Source organism: Trichechus manatus, unplaced genomic scaffold, assembly GCF_000243295.1.
Source record: "Trichechus manatus latirostris isolate Lorelei unplaced genomic scaffold, TriManLat1.0 scaffold00247, whole genome shotgun sequence".
NCBI classification, from domain to species: Eukaryota; Metazoa; Chordata; class Mammalia; order Sirenia; family Trichechidae; genus Trichechus; species Trichechus manatus.
The window spans coordinates 2,680,160-2,706,405 of NW_004444183.1; the positions used below are offsets into that span (position 1 = coordinate 2,680,160).

Here is a 26,246-nt window from a genome sequence, read left to right on the forward strand (position 1 = left end):
ATCCTGTTCTCTTCATTCTCCCTTACTCCCGAAGGGGTGAGACCAGTGGAGTATCTTAGATGGCTGCTCACAGGCTTTTAAGACCCCAGACGCTACTCGCCAAGGTAGAATGTAGAACATTGTCTTTATAAACTGTGTTATGCCAGTTGAGCTAGATGTTCCCCGAGACCATGGTCTCCACAACCCTCTGCTGGCACTTCGGTCCCTCAGGGAGTTTGGATATGTCTATGGAGCTTCCATGACCTTTCCTTGTACAAGTTGTGCTAGCTTCCCCAGTATTGTTTACTGTCTTCACCTTCACTAAATCAAACATGGATCGTTGCTTAATTGATCTGTTTTGTATGTGTATTTTGGCATCCCTTGGGAATTCTCAAAGAATGTACTCCTGTATGTCTGTCTGTCTGACTCTGTCTCTCCTCTGCCTCCCTCCCTTCTTCCATCTGGGGTAGTGGGGTCATGATTACACTTTTCATGAGGAGTTTACAGGCCGGGGTTGCAATTGCTGGCTGCTTTCTCTGCTTCTAGACCCTGAACTCTGTTCCTCTAACTCCGCCTTCACACACCTCTACTTGCTCTCTCACCTTCTACTTAAACTCCTTATTCCTCCTACAGCTGCCTGGTCAGGCCAGTCCCCACCAGTCCCCACAGGGAAAGAGATTGAATGTTGCCACACTGGACCGTAGATCCCATTGCAAAGTTTCATGATGAAAACATTGTACGTTGTGTTTGGAAACCTGGCCCATAGCCCAGTGATTTCAAACTGTCTTTAATGCAGTCCAGTTTTCCTCAAATTGAAGAACATACTAGCTCTTGAGATGCATAGTCATGGGGTTAGACTGGTGATTGAGTATTCATCCACGTGACATGACTCATTCAGTAAGCCCATGGAGGACTCAGAATTAATTAATGGCATCTCTCATGCCAATGGGTCTGTGCCTCTCAGGGGCCCTCTGGATTGTCATAGGTCACCTCAGGGGTCACTGTTTCTTTGAGAGGCCTCCCCTGACCACCCTGCCCTCCCAGAAGCTGGGCAGGGTCCTTTTCCATATGCCCAGTGTTTCCCCCCACCTCAGCCCTACAACATAGGACTATCATTTTCCCCTTGGTTTTGGATCTCTGCCACTTAGCAGTGACTCCTGCAAGTAAGGAACTGGGTCCTCATTCCCAGACCTATGCACCATAAACCAAAACCAAACTAGTTCCTCTCACGTCAACTTGGACTCATGGCAACCCCATGCATGAGTTTTCAGTGGCAGATAGCCAGATCTTTCTTTTGAGGCACCTCTGGGTAGATTCAAACTGCCAACCTTTTGGTTAGTAGCTGAGTGCTTAACTATTTGTGCCACCCAGGGATTCGCTGTGCACCATAGGGAACCAGGAGAAAGGATATCTGGGAGCATTGTCATGTGAAGAACAGTTAAGGGAACTAATAATAATTCTATGAGAGAATCTGCCCTCTGTTAGCCATCACAGTAGAATCTCTCTGTCACATCTCTCTGTCAGTGAGCTTCAGGCACTGGAGGTGAACTGGGGCACCATGAGTGTCTTAACAAAAGAGCCCTGTCCAGGTATCAGGACTGGCCACAGCCCCCCTCAGGCCCCTCAAACACCAGTGCTCTAGGACTGTGACTGTTGACAGATAGGCATGTATAAGTGCACATCGAGGACTGACTCAGCTCCCTGCTGACCAGTACTCTGTGCATTTGCATTTGGAAAGCATTTTAGAATGAGAACTACATGGTCCTCACTGGGAAAACTGCTACCATTATTTTCTTTTATTACATAACATAAAGGAGCCCTGGTGGCACAATGGTTAAGTGCTCGGCTACTCACCAAAAGGTTGATGGTTTGAATCTCCCCAGTGGCTCTGTGGTAGAAAGACCTGGTGATCTGCTTCCGTAAAGATTACAGCCTAGAAAACCCTATGGGGCAGTTCTGCTCTGTCACGTGGGGTCATTATGAGTCAAAAATCGATGAGACAACATCTAACAATAACATTACATAAAACCAAATTGGAAATTTGAGAATTCATGAATCAGTTTTGTTTGCTCCAATAACTATCCCTCCTCAAACCAGCCAGGTTCCAGTGCCTGCTCTGCCCCCTTTGATGGGCCCTCTGTGTACGTCCCTGAGGTACTTTCTGCACCAGGTGCCGGGGTGCAACCTTGACCTCAGGCACGTCCACCTTGATCTGGGCTGCCATTATGGGATGTGCCTGCAACAGTGGTTCTCAACCCTGTCAGGCTCAGAGTTCTTCTTTTCTAACAAATATTTTCTAATGCTATCTTTGCTATCCTGAAATGAAGGTCATAGCTAATATAAACTTCCTTAAGCAGCTTATAGCTAAGAAAACCCTATGGTACAGTTCTGTTTGTAACACATGGTGTCACTGTGAGTTGGAATCAACTTGACAGCAGTGGGTTAAACATATTTTTAAAACAAAAAACCATGTAATACCTTAGCACAAATGTTAAAGGATAAATAAAAGGAAAGTGACTTATAGTAAAACAATGTGTATTTCAAGTTAAAAACCTTTGGGACAGGCCCACTGTAGAAAAGGAGTACCAGGCCATTAGATTTTTTTTTTGTTGTTGTTGGTAAAATACACCTGACATAAAATTTACCCTTTTAATTATTTTAACATATACAATTCAGTGGTATTTAGTACATTCACAGAGTTGTGCAACCATCACCACTATCTTTTTCCAGAACTTTTTTATCACCCCAAAGGGAAACCCTATACCCGTTAGCAGTCACTCCCAACCTCCCCCTCCTCCATCCCCTGGCAACCACTAATCTACTTCCCGTCTCTCTGGATTTGCCTGTTCTGGACATTTCATATAAATGGATCATGCAATATTTGGCCTCATGTGTCTGGCTTCTTTCACTCAGCATAGTATTTTAATAATAATTTCATCCATGTGGTAGCATGTATCAGAACAACACTTCTCTTTATGCCTAAATAGTAGTCCATTATATGGATATACCAAATTTTGTTTATCCATTCATCTGTTGATGGACATTTGTGTTATTTCCACCTTTTGGCTGTTATGAATAGTGCTGCTATGAGTGTTTGTGTACATGTTTTTATTTGATCACTTAGTTTCAATTATCTTGAGAATATACCTATGAGTGGAATTGCTGGGTAAGAGCTTGGCAGCTAACCAAAAGGTTGGCAGTTCGAATCCACCAGCTGCTCCTTGGAAACCCTGTGGGGCAGTTCTACTCTGTCCTGTAGGGTCGCTATGAGTCAGAATCTGCTTGATAGCAATGGGTTTAGGATATGGTATTCCTGTGTTTAACTTGATGAGGAACCAGCCTCTGAGATTTTTTAAACTCAGCTTTGGAAGCCCCGTCCTCTGATGTGTATAGGATTGGACAGCTACCAGTGTCTCTGGAATCTGTGGCCTTAGGTGAAATGGAAGCAAGTTGGTCTGTATAGGCGTGATCTCCCAACAGACAAATGTCCTGGGAAGACAGCCTCTTTGGCTCAGGGAGCATTGATACTTTATCTAACCCAAGCTTAGATGGTGGTACAATTCTCTACCTGTCAGGACAGAAGAGTTTATGACAAACTTCTCCATAGACTTAGGGAGTTAAAACAGCACAATTTTACTTTTGACCATGTGTCCTGGCTCGTCCTATACCTATACAGGGACAGGTCTAAGGAAGCTCCTTCTCTGTGCTTCCATGGCTGTCCAAGCAGGGAGAGGGCTGGAGAATCTTACTAGTACCCTCGCCTTCTGCCCAGAAGTGATACAAGAGGCATTTTCTTTCACAGTCCATTGGCCTTGCTAGCCTGTGGTCCCTCCTAACTTCAGAGTGGGAAGCACCGCCCCACCACGCAGTCCGATGGTTGCCAGCACGAATGACCATTGTGAGGCACATTGTGGTGAACTGTTGTTTGAAGAGAAGGACAGGAAGATCAAATGATCTGAAAAATAAGATGTAATAAACAAAAAGGAAATAATTAAAATAAGCAAGAACAAATGGAAGACCAGGTACTAATATTCTGTTGATGATCCTCTTGATGGTAGGAGTAACACGTGAGGGGAATGATGATCTTGCCCTTTCATTTCTGTGTAGCTTTTTACATCTGGTCTTTCAATGACAGTTTATCTAATTTAAGGAGTATGATAAAATTTCTAATATGGGAAGAGCATGTTTCCTAGTTTTTCAGACGTATCATTTCCCTTTTGAATATGCCTTTTTAGAGGAAATGCTGCCACCCAAACAGTGTTTCCCAGTGGAAAGAATTTTCAATTTGCAGTAAAAATAATAGGATTCTCTTACACTGCCTCTTGTGGTCATTTTGCTGGAGGCTGTTCACCCATCTAGGTTTTTACTAAGACTCTGGGACCTATGGCTTCAAAAGAGAGGGAGCCTCGGAAGGAGAACACCCCTGTCTGGGTGGAGGTGGTTGTTTCTGGGTTCTTGAGTGTGTCAGTTACCACTTGGGGTAGTAATGTTCTAAGAAATTATGTTGTGGAGAACTGCATGTCACCTATCTCTTCAAGAATATACTCTACAGGAGGCGGGGCCTAGATGGTGGCGTAGTCAGAGCGTCTGGTGGTCCCTCTTACAACACACACCCAAAAAAACAAGTATAATCGATTACATATGACAATCTAGGAGCCCTGAACATAAAAGGCAAAGTTGAGGAATTGGACTGAGTGGCAGGGGGAGGGACAGATGGTTCAGGAAGCAGCAAGGAATTTCCAGACCTGACATGGTGGGAACGGGCACCCCGTAGGCTGTATCGGCTGGCATACGCAGTGGGGCAAGCAGTGGCGTTCAGGACACGTTCAGTGGCATACATGCGTCTAACCTACCACGCGGATCAAAAAACACCTCATTTGGGAAGAACCTTTCTCCCATTTACCTGCTCCCTCCCTGCTCTGCACCAGGTCCAGGCATCAGCAATTCCCACGCCTTCTTGGGCCAGAAGTAGGACCCAACACTCACCCTGAGCCATTCTCCTGGCCTTAAGAGAGGGAATAAATTAACAAACAGGAAAAAATAATCTGCCAGCTCCCCTAAACCAGGAACTCAGGGCAGGCACAGCTCCCGAGGCACAGGCATAAGGGATCCATGGACTTTGAATCCCTTTCACCCTTGAATAGACCTGTGTGAGTCCATTTCAACAGCATAGGCCCTCATTAACAGGGTATATACCTGAAGCCTAACTTCACCTGTATCAGCTATATGGTGGAGTGGCAAGTTTGTGACATTTGACACTGCTGTGCCCATTAAGCAGGGTCCTTACCTACCCACATCAGGGGCCAGAGGACTGGTGGCTCCACCCATGCCACCTAGCCACCTGTGATAGGGGTCCAAGAATAAATGGTGCCTCCCATTCCTTACAGCCAACAGCACTGGGTGCCTATAGTCTGGCTACAAAACCCACCCACCTATGCACTCTAGGAAACAGGGACATGCTTTCCTCCCAGACTCCCAGGGGCAACTGTTAGCTCCCTGCCTTGCTCAGCACGTGACCCTCTACTGCAGCCAGATACCTGTGCCTACTCCAGTCATCCCTGCCCGTCTAGGACTGTAGGTGACAGCCTGCACCACACACTTGGTGACCGACTGCTTGGACACCTGAGCTGAATCCATACAAGGAAAGTAAATGAACTCCTGGGCTCACATACCTAGTAACAGATCTAACCACCTGGTGAAAGGACGTTACAGCTTCAGAGGTGCCCATAATCAAACTAGCTCACATGACCAGCCTATTTGGGCATGTCAAAACAAAACAAAACAAGAAGCTAGGACACACCAAACAAACATAAAAAAAAATTATAAGAACTTATTGATGGCTCGGAGACAACAGTCAATATCAAATCACATAAAGAGGCAGACCGTGATGGCTTCAGCAAGCTCCCAAAACAAAGAATCAAGAACTCTTCTGGAAGAAGGGAACTTCTTGGAATTACTGGAGGTAGAATACAAAAGATTAATATACAGAATTCTTCAAGAGATCAGGAAGGAGATCATACAAAACGCAGAACAAGCCAAGGAACACACAAACAAAGCAATAGAGGAACTTAAGAAGATTATAGAAGAGTAGAATGACAAATTTAACAGGCTGCAAGAATCCACAGAGAGACAGCAAACAGAAATCCGGAAGATTAACAATAAAATTTCAGAATTAGACAACTCAATAGAAAGTCGTAGGAGCAGAATAGAGGCAATGGAAGTCAGAATTAGTGAGATTGAAGATAAAGCACTTGACACCAACTTATTTGAGGAAAAATCAGATAAAAGAATTTAAAAAAATGAAGAAACCCTAAGAATTATGTAGGAATCTATCAAGAGGAATAACCTGCAAGTGATTTGAGTACCAGAATGGGAGGGGATAACAGAAAATACAGAGAAAAGTGCTGAAGATTTGTTGGCAGGAAACTTCCCTGATACCGTGAAAGATGAGAAGATATCTGTCCAAGATGCTTATCGAACCCCACACAAGGTAGATCCCAAAAGAAAGTCACCAAGACATGTTATAATCAAGCTTGCCAAAACCAAAGATAAACAGAGAATTTTAAGAGTGGTTAGGGATAAACAAAAAGTCATCTACAAAGGAGAGTCAATAAGACTAAGCTTGGACTACTTAGCAGAAACCATGCAGGCAAGAAGGCAATGGGGTGGCATATGTAAAGCCTTGAAGGAAAAACATTGCCAGCCAAGAATTATATATCCATCAAAACTGTCTCTCAAATATGATGGTGAAATTAGGGCATTTCCAGGTAAACAGAAGTTTAAGGAATTTGCAAAAACCAAACCACAACTGCAAGAAATACTAAAGAGAGTCCTCCGGTTAGAAAATCAGAAACATCAGATAACAACCCGAGACTAGAACACACGACAGAGCAACCAGATTTCAACCCAGATAGGGAAGTCACAAAAATAAATTTAATCGAAAACAATGAAAATAGGGAAACAGATGTCAATACGTAAAAGATGACAAAATTAAAACAAAAAAGAGTGACTAAAAAAATGTACTTCATATGGAGAGGAAGTCAAGGCAATATAAAGAAATAAAAGATTGGTTTAAACTTAGAAAAAAAGGGGTAAATATTAAGGTAACCACAAAGGAAACTAACAATCCTACACATCAATATAAAAAAAGAAAAACATAAAGACTCAGCAAATACAAAATCAACAACAATGAAAAAGATGAACAGAAGATACGTAAAGAAAAATAAGTCAGCTCAAAAAATTAAGTGGAACAAAAAACTATCAACAACACACCAAAAAAAAAAAGACATGAAAATGATAAACTCATACCTACCAATAATTACCCTGAATGTAAATGGAGGAAATGCACCAATAAAGAGACAGAGAGTGGCAGAATGGATAAAAAAACACGATCGGTCTATATGCTGCCTGTGAGAGACACACCTTAGACAAAAGACACAAACAAACTAAAACTCAAAGAATGGAAAAAAACATATCAAGCAAACAACACTCAAAAAACAGCAGTACTGTTGATATTACTCTCTGACAAAATAGACTTCAAAGTAAAATCCACCACAAAGGATACAGAAGGACACTATATAATGATTAATGGGTCAATACACCAGGAGGACATAACCATAATAAATACTTACGTGCTCAACGACAGGGCTCCAAAATACATAAACTCTAACAGTATTGAAAAGAGAGATAGCCAGCTCCACAGTAATAGTAGGAGACTTCAACACACAACTTTCAGTGAAGGAGAGAACATCCAGAAAGAAGTTCTATAAAGACATGGAGGATCTAAATGCCACAGTCAACCAACTTGATCTCGTAGACGTATACAGAACATTCCACCCAACAGAAGCCAAGTATACTTTTTTTTCCAATGCACATGGAACATTCTCCAGAATATACCACATATTAGGCCATAAAGCAAGCCTTAACAGAATCCAAATCATCAAAATATTACAAAGCATCTTTTCTGACCATAAACCCATAAAAATAGAAATCAATAACAGAAAAATCAAGGGAAAAAAAAATCAAACACATGGAAACTGAATAACACCTTGCTCAAAAACTACTGAGCTGTAGAAGAAATCAAGGATGAAATAACAAAATTCACAGAATCAAATGAGAATGAAAACACATCCTACCAGAACCTTTGGGACACAGCAAAAGCAGTGCTCAGAGGTCAGTTTATAGTAATAAATGCACACATCCAAAAAGAAGAAAGGGTGAAAATCAAAACACTAACCCTACAACTTGAACAAATAGAAAGACAGCAGCAAAAGAAGCCCTTGGGCACTAAAAGAAAGCAAATACTAAAAGAGCAGAAGTAAATGAAGTAGAAAAAAAAAGAACAATTGAAAGAGTTAACAAGACCAAAAGCTGGTTCTTTGAAAAGATCAACGAAATCGATCAACCATTGGCCAAACTGACAAAAGAAAAACAGGAGAGGAAGGAGGCAAATAACTCGAATAAGAAATGAGATGGGTGATATCACAACAGATCCAACTGAAATTAAAAGAATCATAACAGAATACTATGAAAAATTATACTGTAACAAATTGGAAAACCTTGAGAAAATGGACATATTTCTAGAAAAACACTACCTACCTAAGCTAACACAAACAGAGGTAGAACAACTAAATAAATCTATAACAAAAGAAGAGATTGAAAAGGTAATTTAAAAACTCCCAACAAAAAAAAGCCCTGGCCCTGATGGTTTCACTGGAGAATTCTACCAAACTTTCAGAGAGGAGTTAACACCACTCCTACTAAAGGAATTTCAGAGCATAGAAAAGGATAGAATACTCCCAAACTCATTCTATGAGGCCAGCATAACCCTGATACCAAAACCAAGTAAAGACACCACAACAAAGAAAATTAGAGACCAAAATGCCCCATGAACATAGATGCAAAAATCCTCCCAAAATTCTAGCCAATAGAATTCAACAACATATCAAAAAAATAATTCACCATGATCAAGAGGGATTTATATCAGGTATGCAGGGATGGTTCAACATTAGAAAAACAATCAATGTAATCCATTACATCAACAGAACAACAGACAAGAACCACATGATCTTATCAATTGAGGCAGAAAAGGCATTTGAAAAAGTCCAACACCCATTCATGATAAAACTCACAGCAACATAGGAATAGAAGATAAATTCCTCAACATAATAAAGGGCATTTATACATAGCCAACAGCCAACATCATCTGAAATGGAGAGAGTCTGAAAGCATTCCTCTTGAGAACGGGAACCAGACAAGGATGCCCTTTATCACCACTGTTATTCAACATGTGCGAGAAGTCCTAGCCAGAGCAATTAGGCTAGAAAAAGAAGTAAAGGGCATCGAAATTGGTAAGGAGGAAGTAAAAGTATCTCTATTTGCAGATACAGTGATCTTATATACAGAAAACCCCAAAGAATCCACAAGAAAACTACTGGAACTAATTAAAAGATTTCAGCATGTATCAGGATATAAGATAAACATTGAAAAATCAGTTGGATTCCTCTACACCAACAAAGAGAACTTCAAGGAAGAAATCACCAAATCGATACCATTTACAGTAGCCCCCAAGAAGATAAAATACTTAGGAATAAATCTAACCAGAGACGTAAAAGACCTATTCAGTGAAAACTACAAGATAGTACTGCAAGAAACCAAAAGAGACCTACATAAGTGGAAAAACAGACCTTGCTCATGGATAGGAAGACTAAACATTGTGAAAATGTCTATTCTACCCAAAGTGATCTACAGATACAGTGCCATCCCAATCCAAATTGCAATGGCATATTTAATGAGATGGAAAAACAAATCACCAACTTCATATGGAAAGGGAAGAAGTCCCAGATAAGTAAAGCATTACTTAAGAAGAAGAACAAAGTGGGAGACCTCACAGTACCTGATTTTAGAACCTATTATACTACCCATGATAGTCAAAACAGCCTGGTACTGGTACAACAACAGATACATAGACCAGTGGAACAGAACTGAGAATCCAGACATAAATTCATCCACCTATGAGCAGCTGATGTTTGACAAAGGCCCAAACTGAGGAAAAGACAGTCTCTTTAACAAATGATGTTGACATAACTGGATATCCATCTGCAAAAAAATGGAACAGGACCCATACCTCACACCATGCACAAAAACTAACTCAAAATGAATCAAAGACCAAAATATAAAATTGAAAATGTTGAAAGATCATAGAAGAAAAAATAGGGACAATGCTAGGAGCCCTAATACATGGCATAAACAGAATACAAAACATAACTAACAATGCTCAAGCACCAGAAGAGAAAGTAGATAACTGAGAGCTCCTAAAAATCAAACGCTTATGCTCATCAAAAGACTTCACCAAAAGAGTAAAAAGACAACCTACGGACTGGGAAAAAAAATTTGGCTACAAGAAGTCTGATCTGCGTCTAATCTCTAAAATCTACAAGATACTGCAAAACCTCAACAACAAAAAGACAAATAACCCAGTAAAAAAATGGGCAAGGGGTTTGAACAGGCACTTCACCAAAGAAGATATTCGGGTGGCTACCAGATATGTAAGGAAATGCTCACGATCATTAGCCATTAGAGAAATGCAAATCGAAACTACAATGAGATATTATTTCACCCCAACAAGGCTAGCATTAATCCAAAAAACACAAAATAATAAATTCTGGAGAGGTTGTCGAGAGATTGTAACACTTATACACTGCTGGTGGAACGTAAAATGGTACAGCCACTTTGGAAATTGATTTGGCAATTCCATAAAAAGCTAGAAATAGAAATACCATACAATCCAGCAATCCCACTCCTTGGAATATATCCTAGAAGAGTCGTCACACGAATAGATACGTGCACACCCATGTTCACTGCAGCACTGTTCACAATAGCAGAAAGATGGAAACAACCTAGGTGCCCATCAACAGATGAATGGATAAACAAATTATGGCATATCCACACAGTGGAATACTACGCAACAATAAAGAACAACAATGAATCTGTGAAACATCTCATAACATGGATGAATCTGGTTGGCATTATGCTGAGTGAACTTAGTTAGACACAAAAGGACAAATATTGTATGATACCACTATTATAAGAACCCAAGAAAAGTTTCAACACAGAAGAAAACATTCTTTGATTGTTATGAGGGTGGGGAGGGAGGGAGAAGGATACTCACTAACTAGATAGTAGACAAGAATTATCTTAGGTGAAGGGAAGGACAACACACAATACAGGGGAAGTCAGCACCACTGGTCTAAACCAAAAGCCAAAAAGTTTCTTGAATACAACTAAACGCTTCAAGGGACAGAGTAGCAGGCACAGGGATCTGGAGACTATGGTTTCAGGGGGCATCTGGGTCAATTGGCATAACAAAGTTTATTAAGAAAGTGTTTTGCATCCCATTTTGGTGAGCGGTGTTTGCGGTCTTAAAAGCTAGTGAGTGGCCATCTAAGATGCATCGGTTCGTCCCAACCATCTGCAGCAAAGGAGAATGAAGAACACCAAAGACACAAGGAAAGTATTAGCCCAAGAGACAGAAAGGGCCACATAAACGAGAGTCTCCAACAGCCTGAGACCAGAAGAACTAGATGGTGCCTGGCTACCACCAATGACCACCCTGACAGAGAGTCCCTGTAGGAGCAGGTGAAATGTGGGGTGAAGAACTCAACTTCTAGTAAAAAGACCAGACTTAATGGTCTGACTGAGACTGGAGGAACCCCAAAAGATATGGCTCCCAGACTCTCTGTTAACCCAGAACTGAAACCATTCCAGAAGCCAACTCTTCAAACAAAGAATAGACTGGACTATAAGACATAAAATGATACTCATGAAGAGAGTGCTTCTTAGCTCAAGTAGATACTTGAGACTAAAGGGGCAGCTCCTCTCTGGAGGCGAGATGAGAAGGCAAAATGCGACAGGAGCTGGTTGAATGGACCCAGCAAATCGGGATGGAAAGGAGGAGTGTGCTGTCACATTATAGGGAGAGGAACTAATGTCACATGACAATGTGTGTATAAATTTTTGTGTGAGAAACTAACTTGAACTGTAAACTTTCACTTAAAGCACAATAAAAAAAATAAATAAATAAAGAATATACTTTGCAGATGAAACGGACTAGTAAATTAATCCCTATTTCAGTTTTGGGAAAAACAAAACGAAAGCTCCTTCAAAATCATTTCTGGGAACATTTAAGCTAAGAGGGGTGTTTGAGTGTTTCATTATCATGCCATCCATCCTCGTTTTACACTCTTTCTTTAAAGAAAATACATGTGTTTATTTTAATGAGCTGAAATCAGGAGGCCTCAAACCGCCTATGAAGCAGTCTTTGGTGATTGTTTTGTTTTGCTCCAGGAATGCAAGGGAGTTACCAGAACCCACTGTGCATGCCTATGTGACCCAGCTCTTCAATTCTTGTATCATAGCTCAAAGATAAACCAGTAGTTCAAGGGTGATTTACCTTCTCGTGGTCCAGTTAGAAAATGAAGGTCATGTTTTAAATAGATAATGCCCTAGGATGTCATTAATTTCTGTCTATTTTTTACATGTGGAGTTTGCAGCCTGAGCATTGGAACCCACCTGGGAACTTTAAAATACAGGTGCTGCTTTCCACCTCCAGGGACTGGTTTAATTGGTCTGGATTGTGGCCTGGGCATCAGAATTTTTTTAAAACTCTGCATAATTCCAGTGTGAATCCAGGGGTAAGCTGCTGTGAGTCTCAAGCTTGGTTGCATAGTGGAAACACTGGGGAGTTTTAAAAATACTCCTGACTGAGTTTCACCCCAGCAGTTTGGATTTCAGAGGAAGGGATGAGGTCTGAGTGTCAGGATTCTTCTAACACCCAGGCAGGCTTGAGAACCACCATTTTAGATTTGTGGTTCCAGCATGGCTGAGTATCCCAGCCACCTGGAGAGCAGTTTCATTGCACCTTAAAGTTGCAGAGGGCCTGACCTTTGTATGTTCACCAAGTTCTACCAGATGATTCTGAAATGGCCAAAGTGGAGAACCACAGCTTTGGAAGGTAGAGGACAGTGAGAGAAGTTGTTGGCCAGCTCTCCGGGGGCAGGTGATCTGATGTGTTGGTTTCGGCCATGGGCGGTGACTTTTACTTCAGCATGGCACAGTGGGTCCTGTGAACTTACCTTGCTGGTTCCCAGGTTCTTCATCTTTAAAATGGTAGTTATTAATGATAACTGAGAATGGTAGTTAACTGCAGTAGCAAATGAGAGAATTGGATGACATGAAAATGTTTCAGGAGCCTGTACAGTACCTGCACTCAAGACAGTTAACAGGCCTTCCTTTGCTTCCCTCTTACCCACTATCTAGTTGTCTCAGAGCGTCTGGGGCCGACCATGCAGTCCCAGTGATCACAGTCACCAAAGGGCAAACCTGGTCTGAGCAAGGTAAATCTGAACCACCGATAGTCTCTTTCAAAGAAAATGCAAATACTTTCTGAGTTACTGATCAGGTGTTTTATTGCACACTGTCAGTTTATGTAGAGTTGCTGGGTGGTGGAAACGGTTAACCTACTGGGCTTTTAACCGAAAGGCTGGAGGTTCGTGTCCACCCAGAGGCGCCTCTGAAGAAGGGCCTGGTGATCTCCTTCCGAAAAATCAGCCATTGAAAACCCTATGGAGCGCAGTTCTACTGTGACACGCATGCGTCACCATTTGTCAGAACCGACTCTGTGGCAACTGGTTTGGGAGTGGTAGTGAGGAGAAGCCTTGGGACATATGTCCCATTTACAGATTTGCGTCTATAATCCCGGATCCGAGGTCCTGCCTTAATCAAGGCAAGTGTTAAGAGCACAGGAAGCCTGTGTGAGGTATCTAAATGCCCTGCACATGGGGCACTGGTGGCGCAGTGGTTAAGAGCTCAGCTTCTAACCAAAAGCAGCAGTTTGAATCCACCAGCCACTCCTCGGAAACCCTATGAGGCAGTTCTACTCTGTCCTATAGGGTTGGTATGAGTTGGAATCGACTCAATGGCAACGGAGTTTCGTTGTTCTTTTTTTGTTTTTTTTTTTGTTTAGGTCACTGACCGAGGACCTGTGCTGCGCCTATCCCTTTGGTGTGCTGCAGCGATTCCAGGTCATGTCACAACACAGTGGAAAAAAGAACATTACTCAGAGGACAAGGAGAACCCTGCTCTCCCTCTCCTCCCAGAGACCCCATTCTGTGGGCAAGTGTCAGAAAGCATCTGTAGGAAACCCTAGGCAGGGCTTGTTTCTGGAGTTGCTGGATTCAATGTTGCCCATGTTCTCTGCACTGAGTTCAGATTTCCATTGTAACTGCGATGGGTGGATGGGGCTCTGATTTCTTTTTAATAGCTGAGGAGGGTAGGTCTCAGAGTTCCATCGCACCCCCCAGCCGAGGGTGGAGTGAACTGTGGGCAGGAGGCGCTCGCCCTTTGCCCAAAACACCTGTCCCGAAATCCCCTAGGAGCCCAGCCTTGATTTTTTTTTTTTTATCTTCCCTTTTTCCTTTCCTTTTCTAAGAAGTGAAATCGGCACCTTTAGAGGAGCAAGGGTTGAAGGGGGGTTGTCCGTGGAGCACCTACAGTGCCGGGCAAAGCCGATACAGATCTCTTTGTCACATTATCAGGCCACACACCCTCGGTGCACAGTTACAGCCACACTGTTTATATAGCAACGAGCAGCCCAGCGCAAACACCGCTTGGGCAAAGTGCTCACTTGCCTTGCTCTTTTATTTTTTCCTTTTCCTGGATTTGATTTCTTAACTGAAAAGTAAAAATAAGTATAGTTATGACCAGTTTTATGGAATGGATGTTTTAATGCTGTCCGGAAAAATAGATTTTCTAAATATTTCGTTATTCCACTCATTAATCATTTCATGATTCAATTGTCCGGTCTGATTAACTGCCAGTTTATTCTTAGCTGTAGCTATGACTCAATTCTGGGTGGTCTTCAGGTTTCTCTTTGACACGTGTAAGGAAATGCTAATCTGATGTGCCTTCTGCGCCTGACGCCTCCCTGCACATGGGTGAGAGGGGACAGTCACAGGGAACAGACAAAGACACCAGGGGCTAATGCTGGCCGAAATGGCGCCATCTTGCTAAGAGTAGCGTGGGTCACGTGGTGTGGCAGCATGAGGTAGCCCGTGGTAGCACAGGACGGCTTGGGAGAGGGCTAATGGACGTAGAGATTCGAGAGACTGTGGCAGGATCAAGACCGGGTTGAAAAGAAGAGATGGGGCTTATTTTTAATTCAAGTGCTCAGGATTCTATAGTAAGTGTATAAGATGTAATTTGGAGTCCTTAGTGATAGAAATGGTTAGTGCGCTCAGCTGCTAACTGAAATGCTGGAGGTTCGAATCTACCTAGAGGCACCTTGGAAGAAAGGCCTGGAGATCTACTTCTGAAAAAATCAGCCATTGAAAATGCTGGGGAGAACAATTCTACTCTGACACACATGGGCTTGTCATGAGTCAGAGTTGACTCGACGGCAAAGTGGACTGGTTAAAAAGTGATTTATGAACACAAGCCTTTATATTAAACCTGTTGGAAATGATCATGGTTTAGGACTAAGTGTGAAAAAAGCAATTTGAAAATATAGATACTTAAAATATATAGAATTTAAAAACTATACATGTGTATGCATTGAAATACAGGGCATGTGGTTTGCTACTGCCATCTGAGGTGAGCTTTATTTTCCTCTATTTTTTTTATTTTCCAAATTTCCTACAATGACTTTGTAATCAGTCAGAAAAAAAATAGTACTAAAAAAGTAAACCTGTTAATAAGTGGCTTTGGAGAGACAGGGTTTGGGTAGTGACTATGTTTGTTTTACTAATGGGCCCTGGTATCTTTTGGGGTGGCCCAGGATTCAAGCATTCACTCCCTCACTTCCTCACCCCTTTAAAACTCATCGAGCTAACAAACAGGCATTGAATCCTCAGATGGGTCAGGCTCAGGGCCCTCTAGTGCTGTTTGAGCCAGGTAAGGCTGATCCCAACGAGCCCTGGTGCTGCAGTGGTTAAGCACTCAGCTGCTAACCAAAAGGTAGGTAGTTTGAACCCAGCGACCAGCAGCTGTGCCAGAGAAAGATGTGGCAGTCTGTTTCCATGACGATTTACAGCCTTGGAAACCCTATGGGGCAGTTCTACTCTGTCCTGTAGGGTCGCTGTGAGTTGGAATCGACAGCAGTGGGTTTGGTTTTTGGTTAAGACTGATCCCAGTGCCACCTGGTAGGAAGAGGCAGCTGCTCAGTGTTTGTCCTCAGAAAGGAAACTTCAGGCCCCTCTGCCAGGGATGCACACAGATAAGGTGCTTGCAGTTTACACAGAACTTCCCGAGAGGTAAACATAGATCCCAGCGGACAGCACACGGAGTACCGAGGGCAGCGTCCCTGTAGCAACCACAGCTTCTCGCAGGCCCCTGGACAGCAGGACTGAAGCAGAAATGCTCTGATGCCTAGCCCTCTGAAATAATGACACTCCAAGTCCTTAGAGCTGCTTTGGTGTGAAGATGACCCTTGACCTTAGGTCGAACAAACACATAGTGCGTTGGTACCAAATACCTGGGCACTGAAGTCACAAGAGAGGCAAGCATGAGGCGTTTCTGCCTGTAGGAGGGTCTGATCCCCTGCCCTGGTTTCACCTGTAGGTGGGCCCTGACAGCAGTTCTGTGAGGCAGCAGGGCCTGTGTACCCTGAGACCCAGCCCAGGGCTCCCTGCAGCCCTGAGCACTTGGTGGGGACTGACCTCGGGTTCCCTGAAGTTGGGCCAGGCTACAGCCCTTGGTGGGGGCAGGGAGAATGGTGCAGAGCACCACAAGGGGTTGGGGCTGTCAGCAAGCTCCCGCACCAGGCAGGCCAGGCAGCTTCCAGGGCAGGTGGAGGAGCTGTCAGCGAGAAGAGGGGGTGGGTGCCTTTGGCCTCCCCTGCCTGCCCCCCACCCCCAGCCCCTGGGAAATAAGCCACAAAGAAACTCTCATTAAATAAAGCAGCTATGGTTCCTCCTCAACCTGGAAGAAAGGCAGGATGGAAAATTATTCCTAGGAAAGCAGAGTGCCAGGGCTTTCTGTTAGGCGTCTCCCAAAGGGTAGTGAGGGCTTCCTTTTACACAGAAGTGAGGTCCTGGAGAAACAGGTCAGTGGGTTTACAAAAAGTGAACTCTCACACCTTGGCTATGGTAAGTATGAGCATGACCAGCAGCTTGCACAGCTGCGGGGTTATGCTGCAGTACAGAGAAATTGTGTGTGTGAAAGAGAGGCAGAGAGCTAGCGAGGAGGAAGTCTAACCCTCAGCCTCGAGAGGGCGCTCATTGGAATGCTACCCGTTGCCATTACCTGCTGCCTTCAAGTCGATTCCAACTCATAGCAACCCTGTAGGATAGATTAGAACTGCCCCATAGGGTTTCCAAGGAGCTGTTGGTGGATTTGAACTGCTGACCTTTTGTTTAGCAGCTGAGCTTGCTGTAGCTCTTAACCACTGTGCCACCAGGGCTAATGCTAGGTTGTCATTATTGAAAAAAGAAGGGAAAAGTGAAATCCCTTTAAAAGCTGCAATGGGAGAGCAGAACAGGGCCTGTTCCCAGGCCTCCTCAGACCTTTCTCAGCTAATACAAGTTAGAGGTGGTAGCATGGCTTGGCTGCTACCCGGATCTCTGCAGTAAGTGCTATGGTCACATGGAAGCAGCTCTGGTGGAGGGTTTGGATCCTGGACTTAGCACCAGGGAAACTGAGTTTGGATTCTGTTTTATCACTTTACTTGCTTATGCCCTTGGGCACGTCATGGGACCTAATTTTCAAATTTCTCTGCCTAAAAAATAGAGTCAGTAACTCCTTCCTTGGCACTATTAGTCTTGTCTAAAAATTAAATGAGTATTAAAAAAATAAGCCTTTAAATCAATCTCTCAGGGACATAAAACCCACCCTCTAGAAATTAATGTATCTTATATATCTCCTTTTAGCTTTCTGATACTGAAAACGACCTCAGATACTATTTTCTATATACCTGATTAGAAGATATGGCTATCAGACATGGTAGATTTATCGGAGAGAATGAAAAGTTTATTGACCATGCCTATGAGTTTGTGGATGTAAACATGTAACTAAAACTGGTATGAAATTAGATGAAGGTTTTGGGGAAATTCGGTTATAGGCAGTACAGGGTATTAAAAAATATAAAGTAATTGTATTCTTCTCGAAGGGAATCTGTATGTTGCTAACTTTAGAAGTCATGCATGTTAGCCCAGGCTGCTAACCGAAAGGACAGCAGTTCGAATCCACCAGCCACTCCTTGGAAACCCCACGGGGCAGTTCTACTCTGTCCTATCGGGTCGCTATGTGTCGGAATCAACTCGATGGTAACGGGTTTGGTTTTTTTGGTTTACGTGTTATTAGAGTGGCATTTCTCAAGCTGAAGAACTGAAGAAAAAACTCAAGCCTCAAGTTGCAAATTTGAAGGATTCTATGGGCAAAATATTACACAATGCAGGAAGCATCAAAAGAAGATGGAAGGAATACACAGAGTCACTGTACCAAAAGAATTGGTCGGTGTTCAACCATTTCAGGAGGTAGCATATGATCAGGAACCGATGGTACTGAAGGAAGAAGTCCAAGCTGCACTGAAGACATTATCGAAAAACAAGGCTCCAGGAATTGACAGAATGCCAACTGAGATGTTTCAGCAAACGGATGCAGCACTGGAAGTGGTCACTCATCTAGGCCAAGAAATTTGGAAGACAGCTACCTGGCCAACCAACTGGAAGAGATCCATATGTATGCCTATTCCAGAGAAAGGTGAGCCAATCAAATTGGAAATGATTGAACAATATCGTTAATGTCACATGTAAGTAAAATTTTGCTGCAGATCATTCAAAAGTGGTTACAGCAGTACATTGACAGGGAGCTGCCCCAAATTCAAGCCCGATTCAGAAGAGGACGTGGAACCAGGGATATCATTGCTGATGTCAGATGGTTCCTGACTGAAGGCAAAGAATACCAGAAAGATGTTTACCTGCATTTTATTGACTCTGCAAAAGCATTCAACTGTGTGGATCATAACAAATTATGTATAACATGGCAAAGAATGGGAATTCCAGAACAGTTAATTATGCTCCTGAGGAACCTGTACATAGACCAAGAGACAGTCGTTTGAATAGAACAAGGGGATACTGCGTGGTTTAAAGTCAGAAAAGGTGTGTGTCGAGGTTGTATCCTTTCACCGTACCTATTCAATCTGTATGCTGAGCAGATATTCTGAGAAGCTGGACTATATGAAGAACGAGGCATCAGGATTGGAGGGAGACTCATTAACAACCTGCGATATGCAGGTGACACAACCTTGCATGCTGTAAGTGAAGAGAACTTGAAGCACTTACTAATGAAGATCAAAGACCACAGCCTTCAGTGTGGATTACACCTCAACATAAAGAAAACAAAAATCCTCACAACTAGACCAATAAGCAACATCATGATAAATGGAGAAAAGACTGCAGTTGTCAAGGATTTCATTTTGCTTGGATTCACGATCAACACCCATGGAAGCAGCAGTCCAGAAATCAAAGAATGCACTGCATTGGGCAAATCTACTGCAAAAGACTTCTTTAAAGTGTTGAAAAGCAAAGACGTCACCTTGAAGACAAGGTGCACCTGACCCAAGCCGTGGTGATTTCAGTTGCCTCATATGCATGCAAAAGCTGGACGATAACTAAGGAAGACTGAAAAAGAATTGACGCCTTTGAGTTATGGTGTTGGTGAAGAGTATTGAATATACCGTGGACTGCCAAAAGAACAAACCAATCTGTCTTGGGAGAAGTCCAGCCAGAATGCTCCTCAGAATCAAGGATGGTGAGACTTCACCTCACATACTTTGGACATGTATCAGGAGGAATCATACCCTAGAGAAGGACATCGTGCTTGGTAAAGTACAGGGTCAGTAAAAAAGAGGAAGACTTTCAATGACATGGATTGACACAGTGGTTGCAACAGTGGGCTTGAGCATAACAACGATTGTGAGGATGTTGCAGGACCGGGCAGTGTTTTGTTCTGTTGTACATAGGGTCACTATGAATCAGAACCTACTCGACGGTACCTAACAACAACAACATGTTATTAGAGAAAACTTCAGAAAATGTAGACACTCAGAAAAATATTTATAGTGCCTAAAAGAACAAGAGAGAGAATCTGTACTCACATTTCAGTTCGTTTCCTTATTTTTTAAGTCAAAATAAACCATGCCACATACATATTTTTGTATGCTGCTTTTTTGACTTAATATTTTAGCATATTTGCCCATTTCAAGTCTCATAAAATGAGAATTTTAATTGCTACATAAATATTCATTTTGGGTTTTTGGTCAGTTTTTAACATTAATATTTGCTGCAGACTCACTACATGTAGAGCAGTAACATTTGCTCTGTTACCTCATTTAATCCCCACACAACCCTGTGATGCATTGTCCTCGTTTCGTACACAAGACAGTGGTCGGGGCACATCTCTCGTGAGCAGAGAGGCAGAATTCACCACGGCAATCTGGTGTGAGCCTGGCCTGACCCCAGCTGACTCCTGTACTAAACTCTGAAAGCCCCCACCTCTGGCTGGGGAGCCTGGGGTCAGAGGCAGCATTAACCAGGTTCAAGTTCTGGGTTCCAGTAGATACTGTAAATGAAATCTCTGATTGATTTTCCTTGTTTGACCATCCAGGTCAGACAATTTTAGGACAGGAGGGATTTTCTCCAGGCTGTTCTGCACTCAGACCGTTCTAGAAACTGCACTGCCAGCCAAATTCATGCAGCATAGCCCTTTGTTCTGACATCACTGTGTTATTCGAGATAAATCACCATTTATTAGCTTGTCAGGTGGGTAAGAGGAATATACTTGCCTGTTCCCAAATCATATCTTCGAGGAGGCTGAGAAGCCTCACAACCTCTGAATTTCCAGGCTGAAATGGACTGTTGATGTCATTTAAAGGGCAGATAAGCTCTCCAGTTCACAATTACAGATGGATTTCTTTAGGGTGAAATTACTTCTCGTGCTGACATGCCCCTGAACCTGTCTCATCCTCCCTTCAGCCCACGTGTCACGCAGATGGCAGGATTCCATTTTTTAGATCAGGAATCAGGTCCACAATAGTTTGCCCAAGGTCACACCCTCCTCCTTTCCATCACTAACGCCTCCAGGAGCTTCCTTTTACTGTTTGTCTTCCTGAAACTCTCTGCTTTGATTGTGGCACCTTGACCTCTAAGCTGACACATCAGTGCCCGTGACTTCTGTCCCAGGTCACGGGGGACCCCAGTCTTCTTTGTGGCCTCACGCCGTCCTATACCTGCATCAGTCTCCTAGGACTGCCATGACAAAGTACCACAAACTGAGTGGTTTCCAACAACAGAAATTTATTCTCTCACAGTTCTGGAGGCTAGAAGTCAGAATTGAGCGTGTCAGCAGGGACGTGCTCTCTCTGATAGCTCCCGAGGAAGAATCTTTGCTTATCTCTTCCAGCCTCTGGTGGCCGCCGGCATTCCTTGGCTTGCAGCAGCATCAGTCTGTCCTCTCCTCATCTTCACATGGCCGTCCCCGCTCTGTGTATGTCTGCCTCTATCTCTTCTGTTTTATAACGACCCTGGTCACATTGGATTAGGGCCTACCCGACTCCAGTATGACCTCATGTTAAACTAACTGATTGCATTTGCCTATTTCCAAACCAGGTCACATTTACCCATACCAGGGGTTAGGACATGAACGTGTCGTTTTGGGAGACACCATATAATCCATAACAACGCCCCTGTCCAAACTTCCTCATTGATGGCTGCACATACATGAGTGGCAGGTCTGTGACAGTCACTCGGATGGAATGGGGGGCCCCTCTCTGCCCGCCAGTGCTCACCCTGTAGTGGAGGGAGGGTGAGCATCATTGTTAGTAGGACTTTCAGATGCATGATTTCATTTAATCCCCAGCCCAGGGTCTGGACAGAGAAGAGCAGGTATTACACTTATTTTACAATGAAGGAGACAGAGGCTTAAGGCTGTCATGTCACTGTTGAGTGCTGGGCATGGGACTGTGAAGCCCATTTTTGGGATGCCAACCAGTGCTGCTGCTCTCCTCTCTCACTTCCACCCCCATCCCAGCCCCCTGGGTGTGCAGCTGGGAGCTGGTGGAGATGGGATGATTTAGGAGGGAACTTGAGCCTCAGAGACCTGGGTTTGGATCGTAGCTAGCTCTGTTCCCTGCTTCATGGCTCTGAGAAGATGTTCTCACTGGTGCACACTGTGGCTTACTCCTTTGTGGAATGGAGGTATGGGCTGCCAGAAATCCACACCCGGGTCTTGTAACACATGGTGGCGTGGAGCTTGGAGAATCTCCTGGAAGGGGTTAAAAAGTACAGATCCCAGCCCTGCTCCCCATTTCCAACCCCCTCAGAAACAAGGTATTGGGATAGTTGAGTATTTATGGTTGGCGCTTAGATGAAGGTGTGTTTCCCCCTAGGATTTCTCATTGCTGTGAATCTAACAATCCTGAAAGAGTGTCGCTGTGCTCTGCATGGAGCTGCTGTGAAATATGTGGTCATGGAGGTGCTCCGGTTTAGGCCTCAGAGCACAGGGGCTCACAACCAGAGCTGGGAACGTAGAGACGCTCCCTAGTGCCCAGTGGCAATGTGCTCACGCTCCCACACGCCCTTTCTCAGGGCTGGGAGATACAATTCCGTTCCCCAGAAGCCACTCTGGAAGGCCAAGCCTGGCGACAGGAGTTATGTTCAGGGGCTGCTGCGCTGTCACCTCCCACTCCGCGCTGCTGTCCCTGTGGGAGGTGCACGTTTGTGTGCACCAGCCCCTCTGTCTTCTGGTAACCCAAGTCAGCCAGTAATGATATATGAAGGGTCTTCTAGAAGTTTCAACATTGGGTTTTAATTGTGAGTTTTCACAGTCAGCTGAAGCCAGTGTGTCCTCTCCCCTGACAGGCCCCATAGGGGATGACCCCCTGGGTGGAAGACTGCGGAAGCTGAGCCTTGGGCAGTACGATAACGATGCTGGCGGGCAGCCATCGTTCTCCAAATGCAACTGGGGAAAGACCACCACTGTGGACCAAGATCCAAGTATGGCGTCATTCCTCAATTCAGCGGACACCAAAGAGGTAGATACCAGGGCCCTGAGAATCTGACTTAGCCACTTCCCGGATCCTAATCACGTTCATCTCCTAGACCTCAGGCTGAACGGGATAATGCTGGGTCTGGGAGCTTAACATACCCCCATCATCACCCTCTTTCCTGTCCTGCCTCCCCTCCCCATCTCACACATACATTTGTTCTTTGAAAAACACATAGTGTGATTAGAAGATTTGCGGCTAACCCCAAAAATGGCTGTGGCATGGAGGCCAACTCACTCAGGTCACATGAGCCTCTGTTCTTATCTGTAGAACGGTGATGCTAATACAAATCATGTAGATGGTTATGATGTTGGAGATAATGCAAGCAAAGGCCCGGCCTTGGTTGGAGCTCAGTGAATGGACAGAAGAACATGGGCAAACAGAGACTTCCTTTGAGGTCATCACACTGGATCCTGAGTCCTTCCTCCAAGACCTTCATGGGGCCCAGGGAGGGATGCAGGAAAAGTGCATGTCAGAGTGTGTTTGTTACTCTGGGGTAAGATCAACAGAGGAAGGGTGTCCTCTTCTGGGTAGTTGAAGCTTTTCATAGGATTTAAATAAGACCAGTTAGGGTACTCCAAAATGATTTTTAATATAGGTTTTATTTATTCTCAGGTTGAACAATTTGGAACTCACAGAATAGATGAGAAAAGAAAGTCACTCATAGTTTTAACACACACACACACACACACACACACACACACACACACAAACAATGTTAATGTTTTGGAATATTTCCTTCCAGTCCTTTTTCTATGCCTGTGTTTTTAATTGAGTACATATGTTTACATATCTGTGAACATACCATAGTTAAAATTTACTTTATCCTGCTTTTTAACTTCATGCTAGAATGCTCATTTTCCCTTACTGTTACAAGCTCTCTGTAAACTTCACTTATTAGCTATATAAAATCTTACTAAAAAGATGTATAAACTATTTATGCATTCCTTACTGTTGAACATTAAGGTCCCTACCAAACCAAAAAAACAAACCATTTGCCATCGAGTCAATTCTGACTCATAACGAGCAACCCTGTCCCTAGGTGGTGCAAATGGCTTGCTCTCAACTACCAGCTTAAAGGTTGGCAGTTCGAACCCACCCAGCACTACAGTGGAAGCAAAGGCCTGGCGACCTGCTTCTGGAAAGACTACAGCCGAGAAAACCATATGGAGCAAGTCTGCTCTGTAACACATTGGGTTGCCATGAGTTGAAGTCGACTCAGCAGCAACTAACAACAACAACTGTTGAACATTAATTTTTTTCCTTGATTTTCCATGGCTCAGAGGAGAGCCTGGTTTCTGGGGTTGTGGATCTGGAACGTGGCCTCATCATTACCACTCTTCAGACAAGGGTTTGGCTCAGGGGTGGGCCTAGGGGAAACCACAGCTGTTTGGAGGTGGCCTTCCCCTTATCCTCCATGCTTATATTTTCTCCCTTGTGCCAATTTCAGACAGTGATCACCAGTTACCCTTCAGACATTGATGTGATCAATGGCAGGATCTTCTCTCCAACCAAAAATGGCAGCGAGTCAGCCCCTTCAACACCAGCATTTCCTGTGTCACCAGAAACACCGTATGGTAAGAAAAAAGTAGAACAAGCTAGATACTGACTCGATATCCCATCTTACAGAGAAGCCTTACAACAGGTCCTTGTTACGCTTTCTTTTCCAGTGAAGACCCCTCCCCATTATCCTCCATTCAACCCCTTGGAGCCGAAGATGAGTAGCCCAGTCAGTCTGTACAAAGGAGCACATGGTAAGAAATTCACCCACTTCTGATGTGTTGTAAGAAAGGTCAGCTTTCTTGGCTCTGGTTACTTCTCTGCATAGCCACCATCTTTATGTGTCCTCTTAAGCAGAAATATTTCGACTTGCATCAGACCTCTAAGCCTTGGTGAGGATGGGTCTTGCAGACGGAGGTATAGGAATGCATTTATGAAACCCACTGGGGGTTTAGCAGCACACCATTGACTCTCAGCCTGCAATCCTGGAAGAGAACTATTTCTGTTAGATACTTTCCATATGCCTATGGAGACATGTGTTAACGGGAAGGGTTGATAGTACCTGTTGATGCTTAGCATTAGTGCTTCTAACTCCTCATGGCATTATGGCCAGTCTGGAGTTGAAAGGAAGAAACTAGAACACCCCACCCTCCCCTATCCAGAGAGAGCAGGTCCCAGCAGCGGTGTGCTGCGTGAACAACCCCAGACCTTGTCCCATGGCTGCCCCCTCACCCAGACCTGGTCAGAGGCCCCAGTTGCTCTGTGCATTGGCTGTGCTCTCTCAGGCAGTTTCTGTGCTGTTGCATCACTTGGTACCATGTTGAGTACACTACACTGCATCCGTCTACGAAGCCGGTCGAGTCTGCCCCTGCACAGCCAGTGCAGGGAAGAGTTACAGTGGGGCAGGATGACCAGGGCAATGACTAAGCACATCTGCCCATTGAAGGTCCTTTACTTCTTGTCTTGAGGGTCTAGAATAGGGGGCAGATGGAAAGAGGATGCAACCTAAAGCCCCATGCACATTCTAAACCACTCTTCTCCATAATTTTATATATTCCTTACACCTGTGCTTTTCTGCCCTGGTGAAGGGAATGGAGGGTTCTCTGTTAATCGTTATTAGACGTATTTCTTGGGAATGGGAATTTTACAGTACTCTTTAAATTCTGCCTCTTACCAAGGAGTGGTTGTAATAATGGGAGCTAACTCCATATTCCTTGTTTCTCCAGAGAAATCCATCTATGTAGTAATTGATAGAAGGGCCATTTTTCTCCTAAAAATTTCTTTTATGGTTTTAGGACCATAAATGCTTCTCTTTATACAGCAAATATCCAGTTGCCATTGATTCAGTTCTGATTCATGGCAAGCCCACGTGTCAGAGTATAACTGTGCTCCGTAGGGTTTGCAGTGGCTGATTCTCTAGAAGTAAAGTAGATCGCCAGGATTTTTTTCTAAGCATCTCTGGATGGACTCCAACTGCCAAAATGCTGGTTACCCATTTACACCACCCAAGGACTCTTCTCTTTATACACAGTGTATAACCATTAAGCTAGCCATAGTTCTTAACACATATGACTGAAATTTAGAGTGAGAAAAATTGTATGCAGTGTCATTGCATTTTTATTTATGCATTATGTGAGCAATACACAAGAAGTGTATATGTTCAACTATAACA

At 43.8% G+C, this 26,246-nt stretch overlaps 1 protein-coding gene across 1 annotated transcript in view; it reads left to right on the forward strand.

The window, feature by feature from the left end:
* Positions 1–25,272, forward strand: part of LOC101345078 (tensin-3) — a 256,456-nt gene extending 231,184 nt beyond the window's left edge. The window contains exons 18-20 of the mRNA XM_023724450.1: positions 22,890–23,062; positions 24,525–24,651; positions 24,745–25,272. Of these exons, the coding sequence (XP_023580218.1) occupies positions 22,890–23,062; positions 24,525–24,651; positions 24,745–24,851 (407 nt within the window). The 3' untranslated portion in view covers positions 24,852–25,272. The remainder of the gene's footprint in view (positions 1–22,889; positions 23,063–24,524; positions 24,652–24,744) is intronic.
* Positions 25,273–26,246: the final 974 nt, after the last annotated feature.